Source organism: Apteryx mantelli, chromosome 23, assembly GCF_036417845.1.
Source record: "Apteryx mantelli isolate bAptMan1 chromosome 23, bAptMan1.hap1, whole genome shotgun sequence".
In the NCBI taxonomy this organism is placed as follows: domain Eukaryota; kingdom Metazoa; phylum Chordata; class Aves; order Apterygiformes; family Apterygidae; genus Apteryx; species Apteryx mantelli.
Genome location: NC_090000.1, coordinates 4,214,013 through 4,231,467, shown reverse-complemented (window position 1 = coordinate 4,231,467; position 17,455 = coordinate 4,214,013). Strand labels below are relative to the sequence as shown.

Here is a 17,455-nt window from a genome sequence, read left to right as displayed (position 1 = left end):
CCACTCAAACTACCTCCTCAGCACCCACCTACCCCAACTGTCTCCTACCCAGATACAAATCAAACTATCTTCTCTCCCTCCAAACATCTAACCAGGGCCCCATCATCTGCCCACCCAGACACAGGCCCATCCCCTGAGGCTCCTCCTCTTCCACTGAGTCCCCTCTCCTGCAAGACCACACACATCTACCCCGACAAACTGCACAACACTCACTCAGGAGCTCATACTACCCTTTCCCACCACACCCACCCACCACTATCTGACTGCTTAGCCCCTCTGGACAGGGACAGGCCCAAGCCCACTCCACACATATTGACCTGGAAAAAAACCCACACACAAAATAACCATACCTTTGCAGCACAAAGCCATCCTTTATTGACAGGCCTCTTTCTTCACAGACAGACAAGACTGCAAGCCCACACCAAAGGAGCCCACACCCTTCACCACCACACCCAACAAACATGATGATTGATTGATAAGTCTGCTCGGGCCACAAGAGCCACAGGGCAAGAAGACTGATGCCATCTCTCCAGGGATGCCTTCCTGACTGCTCCCTTCCACTGGATACATCCCTGCTGCTGCTCCTTCAGTCATAGTGGCAAATTCTCTAGTCTCGCCATGAGGCAAGTGGACAAGTCCTCCCTTCTTCACACAACCTGTTTCAGACAAACAGCAACATTTCAGGGCCCTGGTACTAGTCCACTCACAGCCAAACCTGCTCCCTAGGTGCCTCCCTGCAAAGACTAACCCCCCACCTTAGGCCCCAGCTGGCAGCCTCAGCCATGTGCATGTGCACCCTCCTACCCATCCACACCCAACACAACTCTAGCAACCTAGCCAACAGACACCCCCTCACCTCTCACATCTTCAACCTCTTCTCCCAATAACTTTCTCCAGGCACACCACCCAGTACCCACCGGCTCCCTTCTATGCACTACTGCACAAGACTTGCACACCTCCACCAGTCAACATCTCCCTGGGGACAAGGAGAGCCAGCCTCACACCTCAAGCACAGACCTCCCACACTTGCTCCACTTCCACTCATACAAAGGCCACGCACACACAGAGTGCTCCTCACTCGCACAGGATGCACACTGTCCCTTACCTTCAGCGTGCTCCAAAGTGTTGCTCACAAATCCTTTCTGCAGGCCATCAGGGTCCTAGGACGTGGCACATTGTCCCCACTACTGCCCACATTGAAACATCTTCCTGGCATACCCTGGGGGGGGGGGGGGGGGGGGACAAAAAACCATCAGCCAAGCCCTTCACAACAAACTTCCCCTATGACAACCCCAGCAAAACCTCCTCCCTGCCCCACAGCTGGACCCCCAGGGTCCCACACATCCAGCCCGCCACCCCGGGTGGCCCATGCATCACAGCTTCTGAGACCAACGCCTTTGCCACATGACACACAACTGCCACCATCGCACCCTCTCTCATTCACACACTGTCTGCTCAGAGCAGGGCCGCTTTCCTCTTCTCTTGTCACACAGCCCAGCTCTTTGCACAGCTCCGTTGCCAAGCCCCTCCCTATCCCCCCTCCAGAGGTGGCCCCCCCCTCCCATATGCACCAAGATCCCGCTCCTGCCCCACCAAATACTAGGCAGCACACCAATCCTGCCCCTCCATTTGCCCCAAAGCGTGCCACCTTCCCAGGGCAGCAGCGAGCGGCCGCCACCCAGCACCTCTAACCACGTATGACTCCTGCGCACTCCTCTCCTTTGCCTCCCCGCACAAGGTAGCCTCTGCGCCATGCACCTAGAAGACCCGCAGCCAATGCCAGCCACTGCTCAAAGCCCAAAAATCTGAGAGCTAGGCCCTCGCCCAGAGTCCCCGAGCCTCCCTGCCACAGCCTCTACCCTCCCCCCCCACAAGCTCCTTCCCTTACTTCACCAAAATCCCAAAGCCACCTTCAGTTACTGACTGTCAGCCACACAACCCTAATCGCCACTTCCGTAGAACTAACTCCCCTAACTCCCCTTCTGTAGAACTAACTCCCCTAACTCCCCTTCCATAGAACTACCAGCAGGCACAGTGACACCTGGCACACAACCCAACCGCAACCACCACCTAGGTCCTGTCCCCCCACAGGCTCCCCCATCTCCCGACCCCTTTCCCCCGAGCGCACCCCACGCCTTTCCCCCCCCACCATCGCACTACATGGCTCCCCGTACTTGCCGCCCCCGCTACAGACCTCCAAGCACCAAACACAGGGTGTTTTCTTCCCACACCAGGGAAGAAAACTTCATCCTCTATTCCCTGCACTGCACCTCCACACCACCCCATCACGTGCTCCCCCATGCTTGCCCAGCCCCTCGCCGGCCACGGGGCACACCAGCCCTACGTGCGCATCCCAACTGCTCACCCACCTTCTCCTTCCCATCCCCACTATTTCACTTTCCAAGTCCAGAACTCCCCACACTTGTCACAGCACCAGTCCCCTGTGCCCTCTCTCCCACAGCACCTTCCCGGCCAAGCTCTTACATCCCACCAGCTACTCCCAGGACTATGCGCTTTCCCACTTCTCCTCCCAAAGACTCAGCCCACCATCAACCCCATACAGTCACCCAGACCCCTGCACAGCATCACTTCCACAACATCAACTAGCACTCACAACCTTCCTGCCCTTCCCTGAGCCTCCCTACCACACTGAGTGAGAATCCTTCACAGTTACTCCCACCCCTACAAAGATAAGCCCTGGGCCTTGACAACCACCATAGCAGGGACAGAAACACAAACGCCATGAACTACTTCACAGGTTCTTCCCCCTCCAAAATATCAAAGGACAGGACCATCACTGACCTGCACATCCCGCGCTGTCATCCCTGCAGGGAGCCAAATGCTGGGATGTGTCATTTTGACCGACCAACGCCGCAGCTCCTTGCTCAGACCGGAAGAACCCTTCCCAGCTCCGATTCCTCTCCTGGGGCTCGGTGACCTCCTCCAATTCTCCACCGCAGGGATTGCCAAGGACAGCCAGACGGATGGAAACAGAGAGCATTAATAGGCTGTACACAGGTAAAACCCTCAAGTCTCTGCCCCCCTATATGTGCACACAGCAACCCAAAGGGAGAAGACTGCTGCCTCCCTCTCCCACCCAGACCCTCCACCTCACACCTCCTGCAAGCCACAACTAAAACCCGAGGTCCCTGTCCCTCCACTCCCCCAGAGCCATCGGCACTGTGCCGGCTGCTGCCCATCTGCACCCTGCCTTCCGTGCCCCACACCGACCACCTGGCACCCAGCTCCTCGCAGTTCATGTCCCCCACCCACTGCCCTCCTCCCGCCGACTACCTGACCCAGCATTAACACGATCACACGTGACCACACAATTTAGGAAGGATTACAACACATTTTATTCTCGCTCAGCCAGTTCACATAATACAAACACAAGACATGTCAGCAAAAGAACCGCCCCCACCGCCCAAGCCTACCGATGCACCAAGCCAACTCCCAACTCTCCTGCCAGTCACACCGAACTCACCAAAGCTGGACCTGCTCTCGCTCTTCCCGTGACCGATCCCACTGAGGACGCTGTGGCAGCTCCTATCCCTCAATGACAGCAGGGCCTTCCTCTGCACCTCTCTTTATGGAGCCACAGGCACCCACCCCTGGGACAAGGCACTTAGCACAATTTTGGATGGGTTTCTTGCTTCAAAAGTTTAGACATGTGCCCCCCAGGCCCCACAGAAGGGGACATAGCCTGTGGTCAGGTACGTTATGGACCCCCTGCAGCAGCTAACCGCTCCCAACTACAGTTTCAAGGTGTCACCAAACACTTATGACCCAAACCCGACCAGCACCGAGACCTTGCCTTGGGACACCTACCACAGGATGACTCCACTCACTCAAAAGACACTGCCACCACCTGACTCACCACGATGCAGTCACAGAGAATGCCTGGGCCCTGATGCCAACTGGGACTCGGGTGCCCCCGACATCCCAGGCAGAGCGCCCTACCACCCCCCACACAAACACCATTAGACTACAGGGGCCATCACGAGAGACAACCTGGGGAAAAACTACAGAAACAGCAAGGTCCAGCATCCCTCTACAAAACATTGCACTCCACCATGCCATCGCCTTTCCGGCGCTTCAGACGCTTCATCTGCCCTTCTGGGCCTGCATCCTGCTGCTTTTCCCGTTGAATCCTGCTCCTGCTTCCTGGCCGCCTGCTTTTCCCATCGCTGGCAGTGGTGTGAGTCAGAGGTTGGTTTGCTGCTTGGGGGCACTTGCTCCTATCCTACAGATACTCAGACTTACGAAACAACAGTACCGGACTGGGCAGCGAAGCCGCACATCCCTTATGAGGTCAAGTCCCATTTATACATACAAAGCCACAGCAACAGCTGGGTGACTGTGAGGACAGTGACCCAGGCCTGGGGTTCCCCTGAAGAGCTGGAAGCTGCAGAGAGACCGACAATACCCACGTGAGCTCCGCTGCTTTTATGGACTCGACACAACCTTCTGCACAAAGGCTGCATTACTGGAATACAGCCCGCTCCCTGCCGCCCTCCCCAACTGCCCCACAATGCAACCGGCTTCTTAGCTGCACAGCCCATAGGCAATCATTTCACTGTCCCGCAGGACTCCACCTGGAGCTGTAGCTCCAGCATCCCAAAGAGCTACTCTTAGGAGCAATTACAGACTACCCAGGCAGCACAAAAGCCATGGCACCCCGCTCCCCTGCCGCACACAGCCCCAAAATTTTACTGTCCATTCCGTCCTTCCAAAACCCTGCCCTCCCTACCCTGCTGCTGTAGGAGCCTCCTGCCACAATCCCACACCCCCACCACACCATATACACCCACTGGCCTCAAAAGCCCATCTGCCTTTCACAGCGTATCAGCCTCAGAACGTGCCATCTCAACCCAGCCAGACATCTCCCTCCCTCACGCTTCACATCCCGGACACAACACAGGCCCCCTAGGTGCCTTTCCATCTCTGGGGCCACCAGGTCATCCCCAGCATCTCCGCTGCTCTCCCAGCCTTAATCCATACCTGCTCTGGACTTGCATCTAGCTGCCCTTTGCAACCCTCTACCCTCCTACCTGGGACACAGTACATTTTGCCACTGACCTCCTCACCTCTTTCACCTGCTGCTCGCCCCGACATCCTGCGCAGGCTCCCCCTCCCTCCCCTGTACGCTTCCCGGGCCACCCGCAAGACTTGCCTCTGCAGCTCTTGCCATCCCCTTGCAGTGTCCCCGTGACGCAGCTGCACAGAGGCCCGTCCGCCCTGCTCGTGCAGATCTGTTCGCACCCTCCGTTGTCTTCACACCAGTCTGACCCTGGATGCAAACAACCCAGGCATATCCTTGGCAGACATGCTTCAACCCTGAGTCCTTCCTCGAGATGCTGCCCAGCCCTCTTGGGAGCAACACGACACCCCCTCCCTTGGCTATGGTGCAAGACCCTCTGAAATCCTCCTGTCAACCGGCCAGAAGCTCCCTCTTTTGTAACGCAGAACAGTGATCCCACTTGGATGTGCAAGGACTCCTGTACCCAGACTGCAGAGGAGGCATTCAATGCCCTACACGCTACTGGGCCTCTCCACAAAGAGAGATGAGCAGACGCTGCCCTTTGCCTCTCCTCCACAGAGAGACAGCTCCGCGCACCCTGGGGCTCCCGTTGCCTCCCACGCTGTCTCTCTTGTGCACTCACACAGCTAGCCCCAAAGCCTAATAACATCACAGGGCGAGGCAGACCCTGCGCCAGCCAGGGGCACCACCCATACAATTGGCACACACAAGCGCACGCACCCCTTGTGCCAAGGTTGCTCCTAAGCAAGCTCTGAGATGCCCTGTGCTGCCTCCTGCCACACCCAGCCTGCGCACAGAAAGGGCACAGGCAGTAGGCAACAAACTGGCACAAATAGACAGGATTCCAACTCCAGCCTTCCCGGATCGCTTCGGCAGGGACACGTTGGGAACTGGACTAACCCTCTTGCTTCTGCGCCGTGCACACTTACGCTTCCGGCGAATAGGCCCCACCGACAGGATCTGCTCCTTGGGCTCTTTGGTGAAATCCCTGGCCATCCGGCTATTCTGAGGGCAGTTCTAGATGGGGACAAAAGTCAGCCTCAGTCACCATTAGCCCCTGTCCAGTCTCGCCCTGTGCCCTTCCAGCCCGTCCCCATCCCCATCTCCCAAACTCCCAAACTCCTGTGGCCAGGCTCAGGACCCATACATGATCGGGCTATAGCCAATGCTCCCTCCTGTCACTGGGAGGGAAAGGGAGTCCTTCTGGCCTCCGCACGAGGCTACGTCTCCTGCGCCTCAGAACCGTGCTCTTGGCGCTTTCCCCAGGGGCTGCCAACCCCCCTGCCCTGTGCGCCAAGGCATCTGTCAGCATTTCGCAAACTGACTATTTTGCAGGACTATTTTCTTAAGGGACATCTCTCCCCCTGCCCAGAAAGGCTGAACAGATGTTCAGCATTTGGCAAACTTACTATTTTGCAGGAGTATTTTTCTGAGTCACAGAGTGAGACGGCACAGTGGAGATGAACTTCATCATAATCCCCGATGAACTTGAAGACGGTGACATGGAAGCGACAAGTCAATGACACCCCGTTCTCCTCAATGCCAATGGTGTTGTCCTTCAGGTTTTGGCACCTGCGCAAATGGCTCGTGCTCACCCAGGCCCTCACAGATGTGACCTCATCTGCAGAGCCTCTGCCCTCCCCTGCCCCTCTAAGTCCTCTCTCCTGCTTCCCAGAGCAATGCCAGTAAAGTGACCTTATCCACGAGAGCATGGCAGCACTTCATTTCAGCATATGGCAAATGGATGGCAACAATGCAGTCTGGCTATGTATCTCAGCATCTCTGTGACATTACTGACTTATTTGTAATCCCATTTCCCGACACTCAGCAGCAACAGTTCCATTCCCCTGTAGCTTCAGCAACGTGGGAAGCTTTCTTCCACCACCGCGACACCCTGACACACATCACTTCCAGGGATGCTGGATACTTGGCGAGCTCCTTTCCTTCCCTTAGCCCAGAAATGCTTGGCTTCCCCCCACCCTGGCAAAGAACACCTTACCTGTCGCTTTCCTGAATGCCACAGTCAGCTATGTGTCTTCTGCCAGCCCTCGACTGTCCGTCCCTTGCCTAACTCGTGCCATAAAGATGCCCCGCCAGCCCCCCTTTTTTCATTCCTCCCCAGCTCTTACAATCTCCCTTGCACACCCTCCTAATTGGCAAGAAAAAGGAAAAATACAGATGCCACAAAGCATCCTCTGTGGTAGCTCACCCTCCCTCGATGATAAAGTAGCGCAGCTTGTCGTTGCTGTCTCGCGAGGGCGTCGCGTAGCACTTGTTCAGCGTCAGGATCAAGTGGGTCGAGTCCGCTCCGACGACAAAAACCCCCACGTAGAGCACGTCCCGGGTGGTCAGCACGACTTCGCCCTGGCGATAGGGGTGCTTATAGGACGAATTTTTATACAGGGCCATCTTGGTCGTGAAGCTGCCTTCCTGGGTTGGGACCGTCAGGTTAATCACACTAGTGATGAAAAAAACCCAAGCTCAGAGTAAGGTAAAAACTCGCAAGTCAGTGCCACACCTCAACCCCATGGAGAAAAGATGGGATGGGCAACTTGCTGCCGCATTTACCTCAGCATTGGCCTCACGACAGAATCCAGAGAGATTTTTATATCCAGCTCGTAGGCGCAGGAAAACTCCACGTTGATGGTTCGGTCCCGGGTGATGATGTTGCCTGTGTTGTTCGCGCTCTCAATCCACACTGTGTTTTTGTACACGATGTGCGTGCCGTTAGACTGCACAGGGGGCAAACGGTGCCGCGTGAGCTCTCCTGTCTCCCTTCTCTCACTTGTTACATGCCCCTCAGCCCCGAAACCGGCCAAACAGCGGAGGGCTCGGCCACCCCTTTGACATTGCTGGCCCTTGCCAGAAGGGTTATGAAACAACAGCGGCAAGAGCCTCAGATCACTTCCCTGCATGGCAAAACCAACCTACACTCACCCAGACCACTGTCACACAACTAGCGGACCCACTTGTCGCTGAAACGTATCCCACCCCAGCATCTAGCCATGCTGTGCTGCCTCTGAGAGGACAGCCATGCTGGCACACTGCCCCCGAGTCATATCAGCCCTGGTCCCACATGGAGAAGTCCCCTGCAGCGAGCGGCCCGCCCTCTGCTGCCGTACCTGCACGACATTCCCGCAGTTCCCCTTGGTGTTGTTGATCTGGAAGGAAATGAAATCCTCCCCTTCGATGCCGGGGCAGTGACGGTCATTGACACGCACCCCCTCTCGCTCAAAGCCCAGCTGAAAGAGCTTGCATTTCGAGATCGACACTTCCATTTGTGCAGCTTTGCAGGTCACCTCAGCATCGATGATGTCATGTGTGTCTAGAGAAGTGTAAAACAAGGCATGAGAACCTCCCCCAAAAGTGCTGCCAGCCTGGCCTGCCGGCCTGCCTGGCCCTCCCTCCTCAGAGGTGCCAGTATCAGCTGCTCTTGCAGGAGAGCACGGTGGTTCTTGTCTATCTCCCAAAACAGCATTATGCAATAACAACCCCCCCAAACCCTGAGTGCCCAAATAGAGCTGGTGCTCACGCCACTGACCGCTTGTCCCAGGGAAGACTTACAGCATATATACAAACACAGGATAGAGGACATGGCCCTGCAGCACAACCTCGTCACACCTGGTATGTCCGATGCACTACGTTGGTGCGCCCAACTGTGGGACTCCCGCTCTCATGGGGAGCCCGCTCGCAGCCTCAGGGACAGCGCTTGGGGTCTCAAAACCTAATGGGCATACGTTTCTGTGGGATGTTGGACTTAGGCGATCTCCAGAGGTCCCTTCCAACCTCAACGATTCTGTGATTCTGTGTTGCGCAGAGGTCAGTACTGTGACGTATACCACTTAACACCTGCACAAACATTTAGCACTGCAGGAGCCTAGCTATCTTCTACCTCACCGTGCATCGGGTCAGGACTGCCAGGGCACCACAAAACTACTCTGAGCTCCGAATGTGAGTCTGCGCTCCAAGCAGATGTGAGACCGCAGCAGTTTCGGCTGCAGCTCTGCCCAGCAATCGGATCACCGTGCTTTGCCAAATTACAGCTTGCTCGTGAGGCCGAGAAAACCAAATGCACGCACCCAAACAGAAATGGAAGAGACTCCAGCTTGGCTTTGCTCCTTTTTGACCACTCACAATCAAACAAGCCCAGCTAGGTGGGTATCCTGACACCCAGCACCCCCATTTCACAAGCCCCTGCTGTCAGACTGCCTCCAAAATGCCCACGCTACTCTGCCCCGATACCGAGCACGACTTCACCGCTGGGACGAGAGGACTCACTGTTTCCGTAGGGCGGAGGCTCAATGCAGCCACACAGCTCCCCTCCGTTGTCCAGCTCGCAGCTTCGGTTGGGACAGTCAGCACCCACGCAGGGGTCTTCCACCACTCCTGCTAAAGAGGAAAAGAGGGACAAGAAACGACACCTTCATTCTCAGACTGGAGTGCGGACACTTCCACGTGCCATCGGCAGCCCGTCTGAAGCCATCCCCTCTGTTGACTTTCCCTCTCCACCCAGGGTCAGCCCAGTATGAGACTTGGAAGAAAACTCCCCTAAACTCATACTGCATGGCTAGAGATCCCCCAGCTCTCTTACAGCAATTCTCCTTCTCGATCCACTCGGTACCCAGAATGCCAAAGGTGCGGCAGGCCTCTCCGTAGGCAGCGAGTGAGCCACAGAGCTGGAACTTCTTGTGATTGTAGCAGCCGTCCAGAAAGCAGGACTCATAGAAAGGCAGGGGATCCAGCAGGCCGTAGCAGGGCTGAAAGAAGCCTTTCATGTCCGTCAGCTTCAGGCAGTAGCTGTCGCTCTGCAGCATCTGGATCTGGACGTTGTCGCAGGATGCGGCGTACTGAGAGTACTGCAGCTCATTACAGCTGTGGGCGTAACACACAACACGGGAGTCCGGATGCGCCTGACCTGCTGCCCAACCGTATGTCCCTGCTCACAACGAACCCCTCTGCTCCCGCCCGCATTGAGCGCCACAGGAGCGGCCGAGAACTCACCTCTTCTGCATGCCGTTGGTTTTCCAGCTCTGGGCCAGCACCACACTGCTGACAACGGGCTTCCCCCGCAGGGTGACGTAGTCATCCGTCCGGTCACCGTTGAAGTTGCCACAAAGGCCACACACCTTGTTCTGCAGCCGCTCCCCAATGGTAATTTTGATGACGTTGAAGCCGTTATAGCGGATCTGGATGTCAGGGCTTGAGTCGATGACCAGGAAGCCTTCCATGCTGTAGATCTTGGTGGAAAGCCCGGTGACAAAGGGGACGCTCACCTGGCTGCCATTCACCTGGTTTGGGAAAGGATGCATGGCTGACGTCACCGCTGTAACTTCTGCCTCCCAACATAAGCAGAAGTCACCTGAAAACACCAGTGCTAACACCTCTCCATGCCCTGGACAGGAGAACACCACATCTTTTTGGGCAGCCCCTTTGGCCAGGTCAGGGCTGAGCTGAAGGTCAGGCCATGGGCTCATTCCCTCCTCACTCAGGGAGTTGGTCCCCTGCTCCCTGAATGCTCGGCCCTGCTCTGGAAGGGCAGACACTCTGGACAAGACCTTACCTTGACGGTGTTCCTGTCGCTGATAAGGATCTGCTCCTCATTGATGTAGAAATAAACTGGGGAGATGATGGTGAGGTTGGGCGAGGACCACTTGTCGAAGTTGATGATGAGCTGGAAGGAGAAGTCAGGCAGCTTCTGGCAGATGGTGGAGAGGACGAAGGCGCAGTTGGCCGGGAATCGGAGGAAGGCCCCGTCGAAAGTGCGGAAGACGCCGCCCCCCGCCGCCAGGCAGAAGGAGCTCTTGGTGCTGAAGCAGCCGCGGACACCGTTGCGGAGGGCGCACTCCTCGTCGGACTTGCAGTGCCGCGGGTCGCACTGGATGAGGTTGCGCCGGAAACAGCGGCACCGGCGTGTGCAGTCGCTATTCCAGAATAGCTGCTTGGGCTGAAAGACAGAGGCAGGAGGGCAACCCGTTCAGAACCCCTGATCCAACGAGGCTCAGATGGTGGGGGGACGTCTCTCAGAGGACCCCACTCTGATGCCACACCATCTCTGACACCAGTATTGGCACTTTGACAGGGTCTGGTGGGTGCAGCCTGTCCCTGAACGGGGGACGCCCCATGGCATGTCTCCTGGTCCCCAACCCCGTGCATGGCAAAGCAGAGCAGGACCAGCGGGAAGGATGGCTGGAGCCGCACAGCAGGGGTGACCTTGCTGCGTCTCACCCATTTTAGGGTGCGTGGGGGGATTTGAGGGTGTGGGCCAGGGGTGCCAGGACTGGCGGAGGGCATGTAGGGCACACACATCACTTAGTCTCTCTCGTGGGGGAGCAGCTCGGTCTCCCTGGGCAAACAGGGGAGGCTGCATAGAGAAGCAAACAGAAATCTGCGACAGCCAGCACCACGTCCCAGAGGCCGTTTGGTCCACACCGCACGACAGCAGAGTTTCACAGTCCATGGACTCCATCAGTCCCTTCCTATCCTTTACAGACTCTCCAATGCACTTTCATTCTCCTCAGCCACATGGAAAGGCAGAGTGGGCAACGAGGGCAGAGAGATGTGAGCAAAGGACAAGGCGATGACACACAAATTTCTCCTAAATCTTTGCTACTCGGCCACAGCAAAGAAACGGCCAGTTTCTGTTTCCACAGCAACAACCTTCACCTCTTGCATGCACACAGAAAACCACAGCACTTTGAATAGCTCCTGGACCGCCTCTCTGCACCCTGCCTGCCAAATACAGATCGACTTAGGTCCCCATATTAGAAGACTGGAATAATTGCACAAAACCAGTTTCTTTGGCTCGGTGATGAAACAGTACACGTAACATCTTCAACAGAAAAATAACAGGCACACAACTGCGGGTAATGCCACCCACAGAACGTGGTGGCCACCCTTCCCAGCAGCATCTTGTGTGGGGTGTATCTCCCTGACAGCCCTCGTGAGACACTTGTAGGTCAAACTAACCTACCCATGGCTGAGACCAGGCATGTGTCAACACACGTTTGGCCCTGCGTCAACCTGCCCTGGGACTCCCTAGCCCCAAAGCCTCTGCTGGCCCTTCAGTTGCCAGCTGTGCAGCTTTCATCTGGACAATATCCTCAGTGGTGATCAGCCACCGCGAGGTTTGCTATTCAACGCCAGCCCAGGCAAGATCATGGCTCTTGTACCCAGCGCTCCGCGGACACCAGATCCATACTGTGCACAGCCCTCTTTGCACAAAACCTGCTTTTCCATCCATTCCCTAATGCAAATGGCCTGCAGTCTGCCTCCCTGTTGGCTCGGGTTGAGTCAGCTGAGCCCGGGCAGGGGGGTCAGTGCACATTGCTTGCACAATAAAAAGTTTGTGCAGGTGCTGGCTGTGCACAGCTTGTTCCTTTAGAGGCAAACATAGCACACCCCTGGGGTATGTCACCACCCCAAGGAAAAGACATGACACAACACCGTATAAAGCTCCAACCTGTCCGTGTTCCCTGCTCAGGGTGCAAGATGCTAGCGGGCAAAAAACAGAAAGGGGGTGGGGGAAAGGACTGAGAGAAGGGCACGGCCGAGGTACCTCATAGTATTTGCCGTCCGAGTAGCAGCCACAGTTGTGGGGAAGGATGCAGCTCTTGCCGTTCAGGACGTACCCCGGGTCGCACTGGCACCCCTCCACGCAGTAATGGCTGCAGTCGCTTTTCAGACGGATGGCGGCGCATCGGGGCTGGCACAGGGACACGCAGCTCTCGTAGTGGCTGTTGGGAGGACAGCTGACAGCTGCGATGCAAAAAGGGAGAAAGCGGAGAGACGCAGATTAGCTCAACAGACAAAAATGACCTCTCTAACTGGCTTGGCAACCGGTATCATTTTTCATTTTTGGCAGCTGGTTATCATTTTGGCTTGTTATCTTTGCTGTCCCACCAGAAATCCTGAGAGGGTGGTTCCAGACCCAAAGGTGCGCATGCCTGGGAAAAAAACTATTCCTGTGCCCTTGGCCTCGCCAGCTTGAAAGGGGAGACGAGGGGCGACCCTGGACTGAGCGTGTGGTGTCCCGGGTCCTGGCCTCGCTGTCCCCGCTGTTGGCAGCAGTGCCTTCTAAGCCATGACTTTGTGTGTAAGGCAGAAGAACAGCATACATTTAATTGTCGGTCTCGTTAGCAATGAAAATTACTTTTCATCTGGTTTGCCACATAGCCTGGCTGCCAGAGAGACTCCCTTTCTGCGGCGCCTAATTGAACACTGTGCTGTAAACTTACTGACAATAGCAGGCAGCTTCATTAGAGCAGACACGTACTCTTCTCCATGAATATGACTAATACAATTCACGTTTAACAAAGGAAGAGTAGCTGACGCTGTTTGAACTGGACACTTAACTCTTTCCATCCCTGCTTTTGCTATGGTGCATGCAGTATGAAACAGCTCCAACAGAACTGATGGGCTGTAGCGCGTGACGGCAGCTCCCTCCCGCCGAGTGCAGACCAGCCATGGCGACTGCAGAGCAATGCTTTTTCCTGCAAGACTGATGGGCTGCCGGTGCCTGGCATGCAGCTGCCCAGTAAGCAGGTTTCCCGGCACGGTGAGAGCTCCGGGCTCAATCCTGCAGTGTGCCTGCTGCAATCTCAGGGCTCCAATTTTAACCCTTCTCAGCGTTAGGCTGCTTAGGGATCAGGCGAGGGGGCAGGACCGCACCAACATGAAGCGGGTCGGGCGGCAGCGCAGCCCTTAGGATCCCGCACAGCCATTCCAACCTGGGCTAGGGCAGAGCAGGGCCGCGTCTGGCTCTGGCACGGAGATGAGCAAATTACCAGACAGGCATGTTTTCTCCCAAACGCGCAGAGACCTGTCATGTTTTGTGGCCATCACTCATTCTTCCACAGCTCCATTTCCTTTATGGATCTGGCAACAGGAGAGATAAACTCCTACAAATCTGCTACGCATCTCCTCCTTGTCAGGTTATTTGCTCTGCTATTTTTCTTCTGTCTCCTTTCCTCTGTATTGTGGTTGACCACTGCTTTATTTTTGGTGCCACTCAGACTGTTCCGGGTCACGTAACTCGGGCTGCTTCCCTTCGCATCGCATCGGCCTCCTGAGTCCTGCTGAGGTTGGCACAGTGCTTCTTGTGCTCCTCTTCACCTGCATTCAGGATTCCTGAAGACACCCTTTACCTAACACTTCTCTGCCCCTCCCTTCTCAGGCAGCTTCCTTGCAGCAAGGTGCCCTTCTTATAGCCAGGAAATGCTCACGTCAGCAGCCCTTGCTTTCTTGCCCCAGGTGATTACAGTTTAGGGTCAGGAGGAGGCTGCGGGGGGCTGGAAATTGTCTCCTCCCCCATGAAAAGCAGGGACAAGCTTTAAATCCTTTTCACTGCATGGAGGCACTTGCACTGAAAACAGATCAACAACTGCCCTTCAATGTCAAATGCCAAAAAGGTTTCAGCATTGTCCACATCACACAAAGGTGCCTCTGAAACCCATCCCTTGGTGCTGGCAGGTCCAACTACTTGGCCTTCACATGACGATGGGGCATGCAGGTGGCACGCGAGAAAACCAGGCCTCCAGCTGCCCGCTTCCCGGACCGTTCTGTCTCGCACACGTTTAGCTACTGCACCAACGGCCCCTACACTGTTTTCTCTCACAACTCCATCAACTGCCTTCTTATCCAATGGGAAGGCATGGGAACCCTCGCATCCTCCCCACACCCTGACCTCTGGCTTTCTCCAACCTGCGTGGAACAGTGCAAGAGCCAGGCCGACAGGCAGGCATCCGCTAGCGCTAGACGAGGTGCTCTGCTACCTTTCTATGGAGCGATCTTTATCGCCACACCTCCGGAGGGGACCCCCGCGACAGTCGCCCACTTCACATCATCTCCATAGCCCCTCTGCACCTCCCGCATCCTTTCAGGCTCGGACACTTCAGTGTCTGGACCACAGCATGCCCAATCCCTCAGCAGTGACATGCATGTCCATGGTGAATGCCACAGATCTGCCTCTGCCTCAGCGTTTTGCCCCGAAGCAGACAGCCCCAGGAGACATGTCTAGGGAAGAAAGGCTAGAAGGCAGCATGGTACTTACAGCATGAGGTGAAGTTCCTCCAGCCGGTGATGGCAATTCCCTGGGTCTGGCATGTGCTGGCATAATTCTGCAGCCAGCTGCAGGCTGTTTGCATGGCTCCCCCGTCAATGCAGGTGTCGAAGAGGCAGTTCTTGTAGAAGAAGCCGGGGTTGATCTTGCTGTGGCACTTTGCAAACACACCGCTTTGGCTGGGGATGAGGCTGCACAGCTGCTGAGGTTTCCAGAAGCCTTCCACCTTCCCACAGGCAGGGCAGCGGTCACCGCAGCCCACCTGGCAGAATGTGTCCCGCTTGACCCAGCTCTGGCCGAAGTCAGTGACGCCAGCCGCTGCCAGACCACTGGAGGCCACCAGGTCATCCTCGGGGTTGCCGTTGTAGCGGCCGCAGAGACCGTAGGTCAGGTTCTGGAAGCTACGCGGGACAGTGACGGAGAGGAAGGTCTTCCAGTCGTACACCACCTTCAGCCCAAAGTCGGTCTCAACCACAATGTGAAAACCAAAGGCAAAGATGTTCACTTTCCCCTGGCCCAGCTTGAGAGGCAGGTAGAGACGTTCATTGTTAATCTGCGGGAAAGAAAACAAGTTGCCCAGTGAGCAGAGACAATCAGCGCTTCTGCATGAGGACACAAACAAAGGCAGTTTGCTGCTGCTGCTGCTGAGGCCAAGTCTCTGCCAGCCTCCCTACAAGCCCCAAAGGGCAGCAGCCAAGAGGAAGGCCCCCTCCAAAAGCTGTGCCCCACGGCACCTTAGGGAAAAGCCTAGTATATTCCCTGCTCCCCTTCCCCTCTAGAAAGCTCATAATCCATAAGGAATTGTGGAACAGAAACCCCAATAACTTTTGGGAGCTGCAACCGACACGGGTAGAACCATTCTCTCAGATGAGGATATCCCAATGCTCCCAAACCGTGGCCGGGCCGTTTTCCCGAGCGAAGGGTGACTGCCTCTCCCTCACGCTCATGACCCCACTCACCAGCACTGTGTATTTGTAGGCACGGTGGATGACTATGTTGTAATTGAAGACCTCCACTTCCACTTGTTTCACCCACAGGGCCAGGGATGGGTCCCGATCCTCGTTCTTGGCGGTGACGGTGAATGTCGGGAAAGTGTCCGATCTCTCTGACCTCGGCCGGGAGATCGTGGTGCAAAGGACCAAAGTGCAGCTGCTCTGGAAGTCGAAAGAGAAGCCGTCAAAAGTCAGGTAGTGCCCGTAGCCAGAAACGATGCAGGAGGCATCAGTGCGGACACGGCAGTAGTAGAGACCGTTCTCCTCCAGGCAGTACTCGTCATCCTTGCAGGGGACGTTCTCGCAGTACACACTGTTGTCAGAGCCATTACAGTAGCAGAGAAAGTGGCAGGAGATGTCCATCCAAAAGGTCTGGTTGGTGGCCAGCTGACGCCCCTCAAAATTGCAGCCGCACTCGCTGCGGGGAACACAGCGGGTGCCTTGGAGGGCGAAGCCGTCATCACACTGGCAACCTTCTGCGCAGCTGTCCGTGCAGACAGGGCCCGTCGCCAGTGTTTCACAGGTCTCCATGCAGGTCATGCACTCCTCAAAATGGCTGTTCTCTGGGCACGTGAGAGCTGGAGGGCGATCAAACACAGTGCACAGCGTTAGCGGCTCTGGTTGCCTTGAGGGAGCAGGAGGTGTGGGAATGGACAAAAGGTGGGACAAGGCAAGGATCGACTGATTCGGAAAAGAAAGCAAGGGGGTGCCTGGCCCCACCAACCTCCTGGCTGCCTGCTTTGCTCAATCCTCTTTATAGCCTTGTCTCCCCTCCCTCATCACCGCTCCTTGCATCAAGTCCTTGCCCTGCAACGTGCCGAGTGACATCTCCTCCCACTAATTCTAAGGGGACAAGTCCAGGGCATGGCCTTCAGATGTCATCTAGAGCCGAGATGACGTGCCATTCCCCCACTTCCCCAACAGATGCCTCTCTAAAACCTCCGTGACAGAGACAGAGGCTACTCCACCACCTGTTATGTGCTTCCGCACTGTGGATTTTTCACATTCGTTTTTGAATTATGAATGTTTTCACATCAATGGCAAGTTTACAGCGATAGCTACAAACATGCCTTCTTCAAATTAGCCTCTGTTGATGGCTTGCAGTATTGTTAGAAACCATATGCGGTTCTGTAACGCTCCTACACGGCATCATTAAACTCCTGATGTCTCCTGAAAAGCCACCATGAAATTACTTAATTGGGATATCTGTCTCTGCAGGCAAAGGCGCTGCTTAGAAAATACCTCTAGTACAAAGGGTGACGCTTTCTTGTCTTCAGACTCAAAAACATTGTACTCTTAAAGTACAAGTCACCCGTTTACTTGCTACCTCCAACAAGAATGGGCCCCAAATGCAATACGGGACCA

General features: G+C 55.8%; 1 protein-coding gene and 1 long non-coding RNA gene across 4 annotated transcripts in view; both read right to left on the bottom strand.

Moving 5' to 3' along the window:
• Positions 1-347: 347 nt before the first annotated feature.
• On the bottom strand, positions 348-3,122 carry LOC106491713 (uncharacterized). Its single transcript, XR_001293814.2, has 3 exons — positions 2,803-3,122; positions 1,106-1,219; positions 348-656 (listed from the first exon to the last, which is right to left on the bottom strand). It is a non-coding gene; the product is annotated as an uncharacterized lncRNA (long non-coding RNA).
• Positions 3,123-3,332: 210 nt separating this feature from the next.
• The window catches only part of TECTA (tectorin alpha), a 31,624-nt gene continuing 17,501 nt past the window's right edge, over positions 3,333-17,455 (bottom strand). Inside the window, exons 10-23 of one of the 3 annotated variants that reach the window (XM_067310275.1) lie at positions 16,058-16,668; positions 15,090-15,651; positions 12,597-12,796; positions 10,602-10,985; positions 10,043-10,329; positions 9,633-9,913; positions 9,320-9,430; positions 8,164-8,366; positions 7,610-7,773; positions 7,251-7,499; positions 6,451-6,613; positions 5,971-6,058; positions 5,174-5,290; positions 3,333-4,405 (exon numbers count right to left, since the gene is read on the bottom strand). In XM_067310275.1, the coding sequence (XP_067166376.1) occupies positions 4,305-4,405; positions 5,174-5,290; positions 5,971-6,058; positions 6,451-6,613; positions 7,251-7,499; positions 7,610-7,773; positions 8,164-8,366; positions 9,320-9,430; positions 9,633-9,913; positions 10,043-10,329; positions 10,602-10,985; positions 12,597-12,796; positions 15,090-15,651; positions 16,058-16,668 (3,521 nt within the window). In that variant the 3' untranslated portion in view covers positions 3,333-4,304. Of the gene's footprint in view, positions 4,406-5,173; positions 5,291-5,970; positions 6,059-6,450; positions 6,614-7,250; positions 7,500-7,609; positions 7,774-8,163; positions 8,367-9,319; positions 9,431-9,632; positions 9,914-10,042; positions 10,330-10,601; positions 10,986-12,596; positions 12,797-15,089; positions 15,652-16,057; positions 16,669-17,455 lie in introns of those variants that run through there. The other 2 variants (XM_067310276.1, XM_067310277.1) reach the window with 2 other exon arrangements.